Raw genomic sequence first — 18,391 nt, forward strand, 5'->3', positions numbered from 1 at the left:
TTCCGCATTCCTGTTATTCTTTCCAAAGTGAATCACCTCACACTTCTCTACATTAAACTCCATTTGCCACCTCTCAGCCCAGCTCTGCAGCTTATCTATGTCCCTCTGTAACCTGCAACATCCTTCCGCACTGTCTACAAATCCACCGACTTTAGTGTCGTCTGCAAATTTACTCACCCAACCTTCTGTGCCCTCCTCTAGGTCATTTATAAAAATGACAAACAGCAACGGCCCCAGAACAGATCCTTGTGGTACGCCACTCGTAACTGAACTCCATTCTGAACATTTGCCATCAACCACCACCCTCTGTCTTCTTTCAACTAGCCAATTTCTGATCCACATCTCTAAAGCACCCTCAATCCCCAGCCTCCGTATTTTCTGCAATAGCCGACCGTGGGGAACCTTATCAAACGCTTTACTGAAATCCATATACACCACATCAACTGCTCTACCCTCATCTATCTGTTCAGTCACCTTCTCAAAGAACTCGATAAGGTTTGTGAGGCATGACCTACCCTTCACAAAACCATGCTGACTATCCCTAATCATATTATTCCTATCTAGCTGATTATAAATCGTATCTCTTATAATCCTCTCCAAGACTTTACCCACAACAGACGTGAGGCTCACCGGCCTATAGTTACCGGGGTTATCTCTACTCCCCTTCTTGAACAAAGGGACCACATTTGCTATCCTCCAGTCCTCTGGCACTATTCCTGTAGCCAATGATGACATAAAAATCAAAGCCAAAGGCCCAGCAATCTCTTCCCTGGCTTCCCAGAGAATCCTAGGATAAATCCCATCAGGCCCCGGGGACTTATCTATTTTCACCTTGTCCAGAATTGCCAACACTTCTTCCCTACGCACCTCAATGCCATCTATTCTAATAGCCTGGGTCTCAGCATTCTCCTCCACAACATTATCTTTTTCCTGAGTGAATACTGACGAAAAGTATTCATTTAGTATCTCGCTTATCTCCTCAGCCTCCACACACAACTTCCCACCACTGTCCTTGACTGGCCCTACTCTTACCCTAATCATTCTTTTATTCCTGACATACCTATAGAAAGCTTTTGGGTTTTCCTTGATCCTACCTGCCAAAGACTTCTCATGTCCCCTCCTTGCTCGTCTTAGCTCTCTCTTTAGATCCTTCCTCGCTTCCTTGTAACTATCAAGCGCCCCAACTGAAACTTCACGCCTCATCTTCACATAGGCCTCCTTCTTCCTCTTAACAAGAGATTCCACTTCTTTGGTAAACCACGGTTCCCTCGCTCGACCCCTTCCTCCCTGCCTGACTGGTACGTACTTATCAAGAACATGCAATAGCTGTTCCTTGGACAAGCTCCACATATCCAGTGTGCCCAACCCTTGCAGCCTACTTCTCCAACCTACACATCCTAAGTCATGTCTAATGGCATCATAATTGCCCTTCCCCCAGCTATAACTCTTGCCCTGCGGGGTATACTTATCCCTTTCCATCACTAACGTCAAGGTCACCAAATTGTGGTCACTGGTTCCAAAGTGCTCACCTACCTCCAGATCTAATACCTGGCCTGGTTCATTACCCAAAACCAAATCCAATGTGGCCTCGCCTCTTGTTGGCATGTCAACATATTGTGTCAGGAAACCCTCCTGCACACATTGTACAAAGAACGACCCATCTAATGTACTCGAACTATATCTTTTCCAGTCAATATTTGGAAAGTTAAAGTCTCCCATAACAACTACCTTGTTACTTTTGCTCTTTTCCAGAATCATCTTCGCCATCCTTTCCTCTACATCCCTAGAACTATTAGGTGGCCTACAGAAAACTCCCAACAGGGTGACCTCTCCTTTCCTGTTTCTAACCTCAGCCCATACTACCTCGGAAGAAGAGTCCCCATCTAGTATCCTTTCCGCCACCTTAATACTGTCCTTGACTAGCAGCGCCACACCTCCCCCTCTTTTGCCCCCTTCTCTGAGCTTACTAAAACACCTAAACCCCGGAACCTGCAACAACCATTCCTGTCCCTGCTCTATCCATGTCTCTGAAATGGCCACAACATCGAAGTCCCAGGTACCAACCCATGCTGCCAGTTCCCCTACCTTATTTTGTATACTCCTGGCATTGAAGTAGACACACTTCAAACCACCTACCTGAACACTGGCACCCTCCTGCGAAGTCAAATCTGTGCTCCTGACCTCTATACTCTCAATCTCCCATTTAAAAAAAAAATTTAGATTACCCAATTTTTTTTTTCCAATTAAGGGGCAATTTAGCGTGGCCAATCAACCTACTCTGCACATTTTTGGGTTGTGGGGGCGAAACCCACGCAGACACGGGGAGAATGTGCAAACTCCACACGGACAGTGACCCAGAGCCGGGATCGAACCTGGGACCTCAGCGCCGTGAGGCGGTTGTGCTAACCACTAGGCCACCGTGCTGCCCTCCTCTCAATCTCCCATACCCCAAAACTACAATCCAGGTTCCCATGCCCCTGCTGAATTAGTTTAACCCCCCCCCCCAATGCAGAGAGATTACAACCTTTGAGGTCCTATTTTTCAATTTTCTACCTAGCTTGCTAAATTCCTGTTGCAGGACCTCATCCCTCTTTCTACCTATGTCACTGGTACCAATGTGAACCATGGCTTCTGTCCGTTCACCCTCCCCCTTCAGAATGCCCTGCAGTCATTCAGTGACATGCCTGACTCTGGCACCATTGAGGCAACACACCATCCTGGAGTCACGTCTGCGGCCACAGAAAAACTCGTCTGCACTCCTCACTAGAGTCTACCACTATTGCTCTTCAACTCTTAATCCTCCCTCCTTGTGCAGGTGAACCACCCAGTGTTGTGAACTTAGTTTTGGCCGTGCTCCCCAGAGGAACCGTCACTCCCACCGTTTTCCAACACAGAATAGCACTTCTTGAGTGAGATGCACTCTGGGGCTTTTCTAGCTACTGGCCTGTCCCCTTCTTTTGATTGGTGGTCACCCATTCACTTTCTGACTGCGCTTCTTTAAGCTGCAGGGTGACCATGTCTAAAAAGGTGCTGTTCACGTAACTCAGAGCTCATTGCCTCCAACTGTACCAGCCTCCCCGGACAGGCGTCGGAATGTGGCTACTAGGGGCTTTTCACAGTAACTTCATTGAAGCCTACTCGTGACAATAAGTGATTTTCATTTTTCATTTTTTCAACCGAAGCTCCAGCTCTGAAACCCGGAACTCAAGTTGATCAAACTGGTAGCACTTCCCGCACACATGGTCATCCAGACTGTAAGGAGCGCCTACAAAATCCCATTTGCTGCAGGTGGTGCAACACACAGAACTAAACTCCCCTGCCATAACTTTACTTAAAAGACTCTTACTTTAAATCTACGCCCTGTAGAAGTGTATTTAAGTTAAAAAAAAACTAGAACTCTTTGCTTACCTTAATGTAGCTTTAAAATGGAGAAAACAACATACTCACAACGTACTGTGTCGAAAGTGCTCTGCTCATCCCTGCCACTCCCTCGCAGGTCAGCTCCTGTAGCTGTAACCTAACTCTTATTTATATTCCTCAGTCATGTATATATATTGATTTATATAATAGGTCCTTCCCCTTTTCTCCAAATTCCCACCATCTCCAAATTCCCAAATAAGTCACTCTGTTCAGATGCCACTCTGTTTCAGAACCGCTCTGCTCAGGCCCCCTTGCTTTTAGACTCCTTCCCAAGTTTCCAGTGATGACGTAACTGCCCTACACCTGGTTATTAGCACCTATTCAGAAACAAATGCTTGCCGATGTTGTCCCTTCTCAGTGTGTGACAAGTTTTTGCTTTGCATCTCTAAACAGAACTGATCAGTCAACCTTCGCCCAATGGTATTGTCAGTGGACAATTCTCAGAAAGATTTCTCTACTTTTTCTGGGGATCTCCACCAAAGCTAAGCCAACTAATTGGGAGAACTTTACAACATCATCACAAAATAACTTTTTGGCAAACATCACGAGATCAAGAGGCCAGCCTCAAGATCGACTGTAGAATAAGTATCAGCATGCAGCAGTAAGGGATTGAGGCTGGACATTTTATTGAGGCCGAGGAAAAGAAGCTCCCTGTATCCAGCTGTGCAACTGCTGGCCCAAGATTATTGGCAATGCTGGATAGCTGAATGTTACAGTTTCCGGCAGTGAAATCACTCCCTTTGGTAAGAGAACAATTCTAACCAAAACCTGTTTGCAAATGTACAATGCAGGAGCAACTTAATTCTGTCTTCAGACACCTTTTCAGGCAATGGGCATCATGGATAAAAAACCTCCTGTGAATGAATCATGGGCTGCCTCTTGATGAGTGTGAAGCTGGACAGTGTTGTCATGCCACATGTTCTTGGCAGCATTCATGACAGCTGCAGTTTAGCTGCATTTTGCAAGGAAATATACATAACCAGAATAATCGTAAAGAAGTGAGAGGTTCCTGTGGCACATTCCCTACCTAACCTATCTAACATTGTGTGAAGCGACACTGAGTCATATTGACCAGGAAGATACCAGGTTTGATTCTCGCACTGAGAATTTCCTTGGGTGTTTTTTGTCAACAGGCACTATACTGAAGCTCAGGGAAAAAAACGGTATTTCTGCCAATCTTCCACCAGTCAATCAGGAAGAAATCCATTGCCTGGGTTTGTGTTGAAAAGCTGAAATGGTGGCAGGGGACTCCACAAACCTTAGGATCTTTGAGGATGATGGTATGAGCAGTACAATTGGTTTCAGCGTGTCTGGGCTACTTCTTGCCCTTGATCACCAGTGACCTTACACTAGCTCTCAAAACAGGATCAGCCCATGAGGCTCTCCAACGTGAATAATTCACTATTTTAGGCTCACCCTTGAGCCATTGTCACTTGGCGAAGTGACAAAGACTTGCCGCAAGTAATAGTTTTCACAGGAGGTGCATATTAGGAGAAAGTAGGGGAAGGAACAAATTACTTACTATAATGTTGCGATAGTTTAACTGAAAAGTTCCTGGGAGCTTCACTTTTCTCATTCGTTTGGCAAACATTGCTTGTCTGTAAATGAGGAAATCTGGCCTGTCCTTGAATCTCTCTGTCAGCTCTGTAGGGGTTTCCACTCTACTCACTAGCCCATCCACACGTAGCTGGCTGCTGTACTTCAATGTTCTGTCCGTTTCTGGTTCAGATGATCGAAACATGTGCTCTGCAAGATATAAACAGCAGGGAGAGGCGGTGCAATGAACGAGACAGATGGGACTGGTCCAGTTAAAGCTCAAAGTGGTTCGCATTTAATAACTCCATTGTACAGAGTTGCTTTAAGGCCAGTTTTCTTCCCTTCTCTCATGATGGCTACAATTTGTTTGCAACAATCCATGTGTCTGCTTAGGTAGTGAGTAATAACAGATTATTCTGTGATGGGAAGCACTGCAGCCCAAACTCGATCCTGTCCTCGGCCCTTGCCCATATATTTTTGCAGCTGAAAAGGGATCAGGAGCTGATTCCAATAAAATGGTTGGCTTCAGCCACTCATCTTGGTTCCTGATACAATAAGGCAAGAATAATAATTGTGAATGAGGAAGGTACTCAATTCCCTGTTGTGTGTGGAATTAGCTGGTCCCAGGCAGGGCAGCAGTAAGGGTGCTTACTCCTGACCTCTGCACTGTTGACCTCTATCTTAACTATGTGCTGGAAAATGCCTATGTTGGGCCTTCTCTCCCTCAATGTTGCATAGCTTCTTGCCATTTTCGCAACTGAATACTGACCACTTGAATAACCAAAGGATGATTTGGGCTCATTGAACTGTACTGCAAGGAGTTGACAACTAAGGTTTTCCAATACTATTTCAACACCAGTACAAAAATCATGCACATGGGAAAAAGGAAGGGAAATTCCTGTAAACGCAAGCAGGAGACAATGACATGAGTCGCAATAACAAAAACTGTGGGCAAAGGAAGGAAAAGAAGCAGCATCTGGGATTTATTTTCGGTGATATTTAGCTCACAACTTGCTCGCAGCAAATGCCAAATTTTCCCAATTACTTTTTCCCCTCCCCATCATTTTGGGAAGGGATATTATTGCTGGGAAATGGAATATTTTAGCATTTCAGGCACCCAGTGTTGGTATCAAGCAACCTCAACTTAGTTATTATACTGTGAGACACAGAGTACACCCCTCTCTTCTCTGGTCCACTAAAGTGCAGGTGAGAACAGTAGGATACTTCAATTTCCCACCCTAGCTATTCTCATACTACTGATTTACTACCAACCAGCAATAGTTTTGTGCTGCGGACCTACATCTAGTAAGGACTGGGTGAGAGCATCAAACCCATTTCACAATGATCAGTGCTGCTACTTTCATTCAATCATTCTGGGTTGAAGTCAAACACAGCTATCCACAATGAAATAGGCAGTGTGCAAACCCTTTGTGCACATCTCATTTAGCAATTTTTAAAGTATTGAGCACTTCAGTGGATCAGCGTGAGAGGCAGATCTGTCAACTTATTAGCTACATGACTGGGATTTTCTCCACTATCCTAAACACAAGCTGCTTAAATGGAGGGAGAGGGTCTATCTGAGCACTTTCCTCCCTCCGTTTCAGCCACAACAACTAGTTACTTTACACTGAAAATACATTTTGGAAACCTCTTCAAGACTCTTCTGTTCCTGGTGGTCATGAGTTTCCTTTTGGTGGTGAGAATGCTGGTGTTGGGTGGTGGTGATAGGTAAACAGAATCAGCTGAGGGGAATAGTTTGAGATCATAACAATGTCAGGTAGTGTGAAGAACATATCCAGCACATGATTAATTACACAGCCCATGCAGATCTCAGTTGTTCTGATCATTCAGGTGACTCTAGGACGACTATGTGTGTCTCACTGTAATTAAACTTTTCGATAACCCACCCTTGTCAGTCATGTTTACTCTCACTGAGAGTTGCCCTTACTTTTCACAGCCATGCTCCGGCCATTTTTAAAGTTCTCTGTAATGGTCCGTGTTCTCATGTTACGTTCAATTTTCTCCAGCATGTCCTTTCTGTTTGAGTACCACTCTGTCACCTTCACAAAAGAAGTACCTGTGGATGATTTTTAAAAACGGTTTGAATCTCTTCTTCTGCTTTATCCTTTACTATTCATTCTTAATTATGTGGTTATTTCTATTTGAGAGCTTTGCGACACTGGTCTCTATCATACAGTCTTCATTTTATACCTATTTCCTTTATATAGTGCCATTCTTTTACTCACTAGAGGTGTGCATTGTGTTGAAGAACTAGGATGGGCCAAATAACCTTTCTCACCTGGAATAATCTTATGAAATTCATCAGGCTGTTGTAGTGAGAGATTTTGTTAATTCTTGATTAGCCAGCTTCTCACAGCAAAGTGTTTCAAACCAACTTATAGTCATGTGTAAATCAAATTTTTCAGTAGATATTACACAGACACCTGCAGTTCAATAGGTTCATTGTGTGATGGCCGGAGAAAAGGGATAATGGCGGGATTCTCTGTCCCGTCACGCCAGAATCACGACTCGCGATCGGTCGGAGAATTGAACATTACCAAAAATCAAGGTCGGCACCAGGCGCCCGACAGGATGCCATGCTCCGGCTCCTCAATAGCGGTGTGAATGCGTTCCATGCCACCCAGCATGCAAATTGTACAGTAACGGCTGTTAGCAGATCATTAATGGGCCCAACCCGTTAGTCTCTAGTCTCCTGTGAGGCTCTGCCTCCACCAGGCAGAAGTGATGCTGGAGGGGTTCACTTCTGGTATTTACAAACGGGAACCAGGCAACTTAGCTGCTTAGGGTGAGAGAGGAGGTCAGAAAAGTTTCCAAAGGCACAACCATGGACTGGCAGTTGTGCCACTGATTGGAGGAGGGACTGCCTGGGTCAGGGTGAGCAGCGGGGGCGACCTGGAAATGGGCAGTGAGTTTGGGGTGTACCCCCGAGACCTAGGTGTATGGGCACAGGCCGACATTGCTGCAGCCTGCAAGACAGCCGCCTGGCTTGTAAAGTAAAATGGGAAAGATGTCATTTGAAACATGAAGGTCTGATAAAACCCAAAGGAATATGAGAAAAAACAAGCAAAAATCCCACAAAGGGTGAACAGCATTCAGAAAAGAGGGTCTGAAATGCAGACAGCCTTTATCACACAGGTGTTAAGAGAACAGCTCTAAAACATCTTATGCTGTAATCTGATCAAGTTAGAGAAATTCTAGTAAATTAAGTTTTTTAGTTACATAAAGGGAACAGTATTCCACCCTTTTATAGAAGTTAATTAGTTTAGCAATCAATTGATTAGTATTGCCAGAATCTTAAGTGAATTACGTGAAATAATATGCATTTGTGAATAATAGAAACTTCATGTCATCAGTTAAAAGTGGAAGTCTGGAGATAACGGTTGAGTCTACTAAGGCATAAATTAACACCAAGCAGGAATCAATTTAAACATGACGAGAAACGGATGTATCACTCCACTGAGATTTGACAAGCATAATTTTTTACCAATGCTTTCATTGAAACATCCTCTTGTTCGACATGATGGAAACTAGATGAATACAATGGTCAGACAAAATTGCATAAATAAGCAGAAGATATTACTTGAAGATAATAAAATGTAACCAGAACGGCTGTGAGAAGGGTAATAAATATCCTGAATCACGAACAGCCATCATCACTTCCAGCTCTCAGACCTGCTTCGGTAGATGGGAATGACTGAATGCAGGAGCCGAACAGGGGATCAAAGTTACTGAGAACACCCACAGATAAGAGAGATTGTCAAGGGGCCATGAAAGTCCAAACAACTGGAACGGAAAATCCAGAAACAAGATCTTTTATACCTCTTGTAAAGACAGTGATGTTATCTTTTTAAGTAAAATAAAGTAAGTTAAAAATTTATTCTAAGTCCAAAGATGTGCGGGTTAGGTGGATTGGCCATGCTAAATTGCCCGTAGTGTCCTAATAAAAGTAAGGTTAGGGGGGGTTGTTGGTTACGGGTATAGGGTGGATACGTGGGTTTGAGTAGGGTGATCATGGCTCGGCACAACATTGAGGGCTGAAGGGCCTGTTCTGTGCTGTACTGTTCTATGTTCTATGTTAACCTGAAATAGTGGTTATTGCAAAATTGTCAAAGTCAACTTTACTATACCTCAGCAAGGCGGGACCCAGGATCGAAGCTACCGAGTGGTAAGTAGATAAAACCTTCTTTGTAGAGACAGGTTATACCGGGAATAACTTGAAATATTAGTTTGACCTGAATAGCACCTACTTAAGTCTGCAAAGGAATCAAGGAGGGAAAATCCTTGTACACCATTTTGAAAATCTTTTTGACCCTTTTTGGTTTAGGGGGAGATTTCTAATAAAAGTAGTGATTTAAATTCAGGCTGCACACTCCACTGACTGCACACTCCACCATGTCCCAAAAATATGCAGAGCACCACATGTCTACGGGTGATCCCGCGCCCCCAGGCCACCCCGCAGGGACCCCCACACCCCAGCCGATCCACCAACAAGGTGTGCACGGCCCAGCGCAGCCAATGGCCCACAAAGTGCTGGCACCCCTCAATACGCCCATCCTAGGCACTGCTCCACTGCAGGGGCAGGTGAGGGCGCACCCCAAACAGCGCATGCAGGCATCATGGCCCTTGCCACCCTCCCTGGCACACTGACCCCCAGGGCAGATTCTCCACTAGTGGCTCCAGCAGCCAGTCCATCCGGGAACATTGGCCGTTACCAATCCCCTCCTGCCCACTGCGTCCCTGCTCCAATCCACGCTGCCTCCGGACAGGTAGGCAGAACCCATGCGTCACACAGAGGATCCACAGCACACCACATCTACGGTCCCAACAGGTGCCCACTCCCCTTGCCCAGCTCCGACCGTGGCCCCGTCCTAATGCATGCCATCAGGCATGGAGTCGGTAGGTGACATATGCTGCCCCTCAACCTGGTGGCACCAAGGAGGGTATCACAGGAAGGAGCAGGATGGAGCCACAGTATGGAACACTGACAGAGATGTGTGGCGGGCAGGAAGCCTGCTAGTGACAGGCACCGGTGGGGCCAGGAGCGCAATGTGGAGGGAAGAGTGTCGAGGGGAACGGCCGGGGCTCGGATCTTTTTTTTTTTTTTATAAATTTAGAGTACCCAATTATTTTTTTCCAATTAAGGGGCAATTTAGTGTGGCCAATCCACCTATCTTGCACATCTTTGGGTTGTGGGGGTGAAACCCATGCAGACACGGGGAGAATGTGCAAACTCCTCACGGGGCTCGGATCTTAAAGGGGGAGGAGGACATGCGGTAGGAGGACATGCGGGTGCAGGGTCTGCAGTGCAGGCCAGGGTCACCATGTAGCCCATTGGACCTCATTGGACACGGGAGTACTCACCATGCCAACATGTCATCCCTTTACCCCTGCAGAAAATGGATTTCGCAATACAGCTGGGTGTGGTTGGCATCTGTCAGGCTGCCACAGCCCTGGCTGATGCAATGAGGCTGCATGAACAGACGCTGCTCAGGGAGGGCCCGCCAGAACATGAGCCTGCCCTGGAGGAGCAGGAGCCAGCCGGTGGTGATGGAGAACTGCCCACCAGCAGGCCAAGGAGGAAGTGGGAAGGAGGCGTCGCATCAGGCCTCATGTATACCGGCAGCGCCTGCCGTATGAGAACCTGCCGGACCAGGTCTGCTGCTGTCGACTGTGGTTGAACAGGGGATCTGTGCGACACGTGTCCCATATCATCGAGCACCTGGAACCGCGGGAGTATGGGTGTGGACACCCGCTCCTGGTGGCCGTCACGGTGACAGTCACCCTGAACCTTTTTCCATGGGGTCCTCCAAGGCGCCGAGTGGGGACCTGTCTGGGATCTCACAGACCTCCGTGCACAGGTACATCCATGCTGTAATGGATGGCCTGTATGCCCGGGCAGAAGAATACATTATCTTCGGCGTAGACCGAGCAGAATGCCCCGGGTCCAGGGGGTGATCTACAGGATGCATATCACGCACCGACATGTGATTGGGTCCCCTTCAGAAATCGAAAGGGATTCTACTCCTTCAATGTGCAGTTGGTGTATGACCACCAGCAGCACATCGTGCAAGTCTGCACCCGATATTCAGCTAGCCTTTGTCCTGGAACGCTCAACAATGCCCAACACCTTCGACTCTGTACCCTGAGTGAGGGGTTGGCTCCTGGGCGACAGAGGCCGTAGCTGTTGATGCCTATCCGGGAACCTCAGACCAACGCGGAGAACCGCTAAAAGGGCACCCATGCAGCAACAGAACTTCATCGAGCGGTGGCACTGGCGTACTGAAGGTGCAGTTCAGGTGCCTGGTCCACTCTGAAGAGGCCCTCCAGTACAGCCCTGGAAGGATCTCCATTGTGGTGACCTCCATAACATCGCGCAGCAGAGGGGGGACATGCTGGAGGAAGTGGAGGAATGGCATGCCTCGTCCGATGAGCAGGACATGGGGTTCAGCTAGGCACAGGAGGCCGCATGACACATCTGCCAGCGCTATCTAATCGTCTCCAGGTTCGCCGACTAGGGGGCCAGAACCACCCCTCCTTGCACACCATCATCCCATCCTCCTCCAAGCATCCCACCAGCTGCACTGCAGGGTTTTGGCCCTGGGTCAGCAACTTCAGCGGAACTGGTCCATCCGCGATGAGCTCTGCTTCTCTGCAATGTCTAACAATGTCTGACTCCGGCATCACATACCACTATCCGCCTGGATGATCCCTGGTGTGTGCTAGCCATTCCATCACATGGGCCTTCTTCTGGAGAGGCGGGTTGGGGCTGGGGTCTGGGGGTGGCATGGTGCGAGCAATGATTGGTCATGCACTAGTTGCCCCTACCACATGGTAACCCCCTCGCCATTCTGGCACACGCCCCTGCCACCGCTAAAGGACTGAGGGCAGCTACTGGGGATAGCCCAGACTGCCCTTGGGACATTGGCCTGTGTTGTTCTCCAACACCTAAGTCCCACATCGCCGGCCTCACACACAACCTCCCTCCACCCCATACCAACACCTAACCAGCATACCCTCTCATCCCAGCTCATCCCTCACACCCTGCACACAGAGGGCCAAGGCAAGTCAGAACACCGGTGAACTTGTGCTTATTTGTGACAGTGCTATGCACAATAACTGTGTCTTGGTCCTTAACGCTATCCTTTGTGCTGTACCCATTCCAACTTAATTGGTGTCTAATTTTCTAACCGTACATGGTCAGACATTCCTTCTAGGTGGTCCCAGGCAGTACATCAGAAGTGGAGGCGGTCTGCTGCATATCCTGCCCTGTGACTTGGGTCCCCTTTGGCGACCATCTTCTGGAGCAACTGGGCCCAGCAGTCTTCCGGCTGTCACATGTGGCGTGGTGCAACCTTGCTCTGCCTACTGCCCATTGGTGCACTAGGGACTGGTTGGGAGGGGGGGGGTTCCTCTGGGCCTGGGCCACGTCACTCAGGACAGGCAGCGCCAGGCTAACGCTCTTGATGCCTACCGCCATGGCCTGTTGTAATTATGTCACACTCTGGAGTGTCACAGCAATGTCCATGTGGTCCTGGTACATGGCTGCCTGTAACATGGCCGCCCTGTTCTGTGTCTCAGCTACCACCCACAGTGTGCCCGAGGCCTTGGACATCCTGACCCAATGCCGAAATCTTCGCAGCCAAGGCCTCCACCACGGACACCAGATATGCGGTGTTGGCCTGAGTATCATTCATTGTTGTCACTGCCTCCTGCGCGTGCAGGCGGTCGGATCCCTCTAATTGTACTTGATTGCTGAAACCCCCTCAGGTAACACCCGGCTCTGTGCTTGCATCTCCAACATCGATGGGACCGTTCTTTTCAGAAGCGCAAGACCTATCTGCACGAGAAGCTAGTCACTGGGGTCAGGCCACCCTCTGATTGTCCGCGCCCTCAAGTGTTCCTGCCACTAGCTAATGCATCACTGCATGTGTGTGGTGAGCTCCAAGAGTGTCCCAGTAGGCTCTTCACTAACATGCCCATCTGAGGTGTGTCTCTGGGATGGTGGAGGGTGTTGGTGATAGCAGTGACGTGAAGTCGGTGCCGTCCCCAGACATGTGCTCTTGAGTGTCATCGGGTTGTGGCGGGGGCGTGAGACCCCGGGCCGCCCACCCTGTTACCCGGCGGCTCGCTGGGTTATGACTGGGGGTGGGGGACGTTAGGCAGTTTCTCATACTCTAGTCGTGACCCAGCAAGACACAAGACAAAACCTATGGTTAGATAGCGATTGGGGGTGGTGGTGGTGGCACTTTGATGTCTCATGCCAACCTCCGCCTCTGTGATTGCCCACTCAGCCACCCCACCAACCAGGTTCACCATCCTCTGCTCGGTGTCGCTAAGAGACCGCATGTCTGGTGGGCCCCCTCCGGTCCTCTCCTGCGCCTGCACTTGTTGGCCATCTTCTCCTGGTGGGACAGATAATGCATAGTGAGAGACACTTGGTCAGGGGCAACGCAGGGGGTCCACAGCTGATAGCCTTTGTGTGCAGAACACCCAGCCATGGCGGGAGGTGTTGGCATGTGGTGCAGAATGGGGTGCGAGGGGGCGACTGGCGGGTGGAGTGCGGTCGCCCTCTGAGGGGGATGGGAGGTGTGGGGTATGTGAGTAGGGGGTGGTGCCAGGGGCATGGAGCTGGTGCCTCACTCTGGTCCTGAGGAGGTCATTCAGGTTTTTCAGGCACTGCTTCCCAGTTCTTTCGGTGGGACCCACGGTGATCATGACCTCTGCCACCTGCATCCAAGCCCGGTTGACATTGGCGGGTGGCAGCCATCTTCCCAGCCCAGAAAACAGAATGTCCCATCTCTCCTCCACGGCATCTAGCAATATCTCCAGCTCTGCAGCTGCGATTCTCGGGGCTGCTTTCCGGGATGACATCTTCTTGGCTGGAATGAGAGTATGTTGAGAGTGGAGTGCAGTTTCAGCTTGTCAGGCTCTCCAGTGCCAATCCCGCTGCAGTGAAACCGATGCCGGCATGAGTCAGAATTACACCAGTTCCACGTTGCACGAGTGCTGGCCCATTAGCATGTACTGAATTGCTCTGGGACCGGGGCCGCCATCGGGACTGAGGAACACCCGCCATTCAGTCCCAGCGTCAGCACTTAAGTCATTCAAATGGAGAATCCTCCAAATGTATACCCAGCAATCAAAGCCTGATCTGATGTAGTAGGTCTTGAAGATGTTCATCTTAAGGATGATTGAGCCATATAATCGAAATTGCTATTCATTACAGAGGAGACCAATGAAGCATCCAAAGCAACACACCGTTGCTTTTATTTTTACTTGGCCTGCTTGTCTTGTTCCTCAAATAGAACATGCAAGAGCCATTTAATTATTACCAAGATATTGGGATTACACTTGGTAGTTGAGAGTTGTGGGTAATCCGGTACCAATTCCACCGCCATGCTCTGGTCTCTCGCTGGTTGTGGTATCAATGTTTGCACCCCGTGTCAGCGGATCCATGCAAAACCAACATTTGCATGGAATTCAATATCATTAGTGACTTGGACACATCATGCTCCACTCTCTTAGGCAGAAGTCTCATGGTCGCAAATTAATGCAAGTATTGACATGTGGGGCCCGGGCACCTTGGCTGCGAAGGGGGAGCAGGAGGCTAAAAAACACTGAAAAACCTCAGAAAATTGTCGGGCTTGCTGGCAGATGGCTGCCTGGGCCAGAGGGCGTAACAGGGAACAACTAGGTGCCAAGTCCGTGGACTTGGGGTGTCCCCTCAGGATCGGGGTGTCCTGACTCAGAACTCCATTGCTGCAGTTTGTGTTTTAAACACACCCTTTTGATGCTTGTTACAGGCCCCTGGCTGTTCACTCTGCTGAGTGCTGCTTGTGTCCTGTGAATGCTCAGGGAGCCTCTGGTTATTTGGGAGCTGACCCAGACTGCCCCTCTGGACACCCTCATACACCAGCTGTTTCATCAAGGGGATAGCTATGGCCAAGGTCAATCATGGCTCTGCCAAGTGCTGGCACTCCTCAGAAGCGCTGCCTCATAGCAGAGGAAGCATGGGATCAGCGGAGCCCACCCCAACCAGACGACACCTGTACCCTGTTCTTTGGAGTCCTCCCTGGTTCACTGCCCCTCTCAGGGCAGAGACCTCACCAGAGACCTTACCACTTGGAATGCTTTCTGAATAGCGCCCCCGAATGTGGGTCACACACTATTCAGTCCCAGCGGAAACACTTAGGGTGCGATTTATCAACCTGGTCACGCTCAACCCGGTGATGCAGCAAGGCCTCTCGCACCATTTACGATGCTCATTACACCTTGCGAGATCTAACAAGATCTCATAACGCATCGTGAGTGTGGGATCCAGATTTGAATATTCAAATGAGTAGTTAGTCTTACTTGAATATGTCTCCGCCAGAGTTATCAAAGGCCCTAGATCAAACGACCTCGCTTAGGAAGCCCTACTGTGGCACCGTTTAGCACAGGTTTCCATAAACGTGGACCAGGTGTAACAGCACTTTGGTGGAGGGGGTCTCCCAGGCTATTGGAGGCTCCCAGGTGGTCGGGCTCTGTGCACTCCCGATGCCACCTGAGCATCTTGGTAATGCCAACCCTGGACTGCCAGCCAGGCACCCTGACACTGCCACCCTGAGAGGTGTAGGTTTAAAACTGGGATGAGGAAGAACTACTTCTCGCAGAGGGTGGTGAATTTGTGGATCTCGCTGCTCCATAGTGCGGTGGAATCTGGATTATTAAAAGGTTTCAAGAAAGAGATAGATATATTTTTGATAAAAATCGGGTTAAAGGGATATGGGCAACAGTTGGGGAGGTGGATTTGAGACCAGGAAGAGATTAGCCATGATCTGATTGAATGGCAGAGCAGGCTCTAAGGGCTGAATTGCCTACTTCTGCTCCTAATTCCTATGTTCCTATGAACTGGTCTGCCAATATCCATTAAATCGTCCCTGACATGACACAAGACATTCAAGAGAGGAGGGAAATAAAATAATGAAAACATGTAAAACCACTAAAACTTACATTCAATGTCCTCATATTCAATCAGTCGCTTCACCATCCCATCAATGTTCAAGTATGGCGCATACTTTTCTAGATTGGCCTTCTTATATTGAATTATTTTCTCACCTTTTGGACAGCGTGTTTCAATGTCTGCAAGAAGTACGAAAATCATCTTAATGTTATTGTTTCTATTTCCAGGCCAATTTTATATGACCGTGCTCCCAGATTCTTTGAAATAGGTACTCAATCAGTCTTATTTCCCTTTTCTATTCCACAGCCCTGCACATTTTTCAATTTCAAACGTTTAACCAATTTATCATTGAATATACTTCGACCATTTCAAGAAGTACATTCCAGATCATGACAAATTGCTGAATAGAAGAGATTATCTTCATCTCACCCTGGTTCTTTTACCAATAATATTAAATCTGTATCCTCTGGTTGGTGTTCCTCCTGCTGAAGGCATGTATTGACTCCATATCAAGCATTGCTCACCCAGGAGTCTCTCCTGCTCTTACCACCAGCCATTGGCATGTTAGAAGGATTTGCAGGTTGACACACTCAACCTGTTTGACCACATTATGGATGCACCTTCCTTGTCCATTAATCCTGGTTTGGGTCTCTAACCTGGAGCTTTTGGTTGAGAGGCAGGGGTGCTACCCATCATCCATGGTTAACAAAAAAAATTAAAGACAAAAATTGGAGAAGGATGTGTGGCAGGTCAGAAAATAGGACAGAATATAAGAAGATTAATAAGGAGGGAAAAATTAGAATACGACAGAAATGTATCAATAAATATAAAGGCAGAAAGTAAGAGCTCCTATAGATATTTAAATAAGAGAAGAGATAACAAAGTGAGTCTTGGTGCTTTAGAAAGTGTATCTGGGGAATTAATAATGGAAAGTAGAAAAATGGCAAATTAATCGACCCGGTATTTTGCACCAGTCTTCACTATAGATGATACAAGTAATATCCAAGAAATCGCTGTAATTCAGGAAATGAAAGGAAGGAACTCAGAAAATTAACAATCAACAGGGAAATGGCACTGATCAAATTATTTGAGTCGAAGGGCTGACAAACGCACAGGTCCAGATGGACTTCATCCTAAGGTCTTGAAAGTGGTTAGGGAGATAGCTGATGCATTGGTTTAAGTTTTCAAAAATTCCCTAGATTCGGGGAAGGTTCCATTAGATTAGAAAATAGCAAATGTAATTCCTTTATTCAGAAAGGGATGGAGACAGAAAGTGTGGAACTGCAGGCCAGTTTGCCCAACATGTGCCAAAGGGAAAATATTTGAAGCTATCATTAAAGATGTTGGGTGAGATCCTCTACAGCTATTCTGGTCGCCCCTCAACAACTATTCTTAAAACCATTGCAGGGGCATTTTGGAGAGCCCCACCTGAATCATCGAGGCATCTGAATCTCAACTTTAAAATGTCAATGGCCTGACGTTTGGTGCTCCTGATGATACGGCTGCTTTGTAGAATCACTCTACCTTGGATCGTGGGTTCCAAAAGGGAATCATTAGCTAAATTCTTATGGGTAATCTTTGTCCCATAGGGGTCACCCCCAGATCTGCAAGGATGGCTGAAATGGACTAGGTAGTTGCTCACTTCTTAGTATGAAGGAGTTGTTTAAGCTACCACATAGTGAAGACCTTATTGTGGTCACAAAACGGGACTTCCGATGGCGGGCATGGTGTGAGTGCTTGAAGACATAGAAAAGAGTTCTTTTTACTCAAAAACGGAAGTAACTTTGACGGAAAAATGCAGTTAAAGGTTGTAGAAGTGTCCCTACCCCCGGGTGTGGCATGTCTGCTGGTTACCAAACCTGGCAGAACAAGGTGAAAGACCTGGCCAAGGAGTTAGAAGAGACCTGTGGCGCATCAGCTATTGGAAAGATGGCGGAAGGCGATGGATCAGTGGAAGTTGGAAGTCCCCAGATGGAACAATTGATGGCCTTTATCAGGGAAGCGTTCCGTCAGCAGAGGAAGGAGATGCAGGAGGACAAGTCGAAGGCCATCGAAGGGACTGTGGCACCCCTGAAGGGCTATATGGAAAGGGTTGAAAAGCGAGATGGAGAGGTTGATGTCGGACCACAGTGATCGAGTGGTGGCATTTGAGGCAGAGGTGGGGCTCTTAGGAGACCTTTGCAAGATACTGAGAGCAAAGGTGGAGGAGCAAGAAAATAGGTTGAGAAGGCAGAACCTGCGAATAGTCAGTGCGAAGGAAGTGAGGGATCTGGGTGTTATGTTCGGTGTCTGGCAAGGAATCCACAGAACTGCTGATGACTTCTCCAAACCAGGATCTTTATCAAAGCACATGTGTTAAGGTAACGATCAGATACCTAGCAAGTTGATACAACCATCAATTCACACGAAACCAGGAGTAGAAATAAACTGTGGCTTTAATCAACTAGAACAGTGCCTGCCTGCGACTGGTCT

General features: G+C 47.9%; 1 protein-coding gene across 3 annotated transcripts in view; it reads right to left on the minus strand.

The window, feature by feature from the left end:
* The window catches only part of ccdc135 (coiled-coil domain containing 135), a 202,732-nt gene that overhangs the window by 60,148 nt on the left and 124,193 nt on the right, over positions 1-18,391 (minus strand). For all 3 annotated transcript variants that reach the window (XM_038783594.1, XM_038783604.1, XM_038783613.1), the window contains 3 exons: positions 15,970-16,098; positions 6,905-7,033; positions 4,943-5,166 (listed from right to left, as the gene is read on the minus strand). In XM_038783594.1, coding sequence (XP_038639522.1) covers positions 4,943-5,166; positions 6,905-7,033; positions 15,970-16,098 — 482 coding nt within the window. The remainder of the gene's footprint in view (positions 1-4,942; positions 5,167-6,904; positions 7,034-15,969; positions 16,099-18,391) is intronic.

Source organism: Scyliorhinus canicula, chromosome 2 (genome assembly GCF_902713615.1).
Source record: "Scyliorhinus canicula chromosome 2, sScyCan1.1, whole genome shotgun sequence".
Taxonomy (NCBI): Eukaryota; Metazoa; Chordata; class Chondrichthyes; order Carcharhiniformes; family Scyliorhinidae; genus Scyliorhinus; species Scyliorhinus canicula.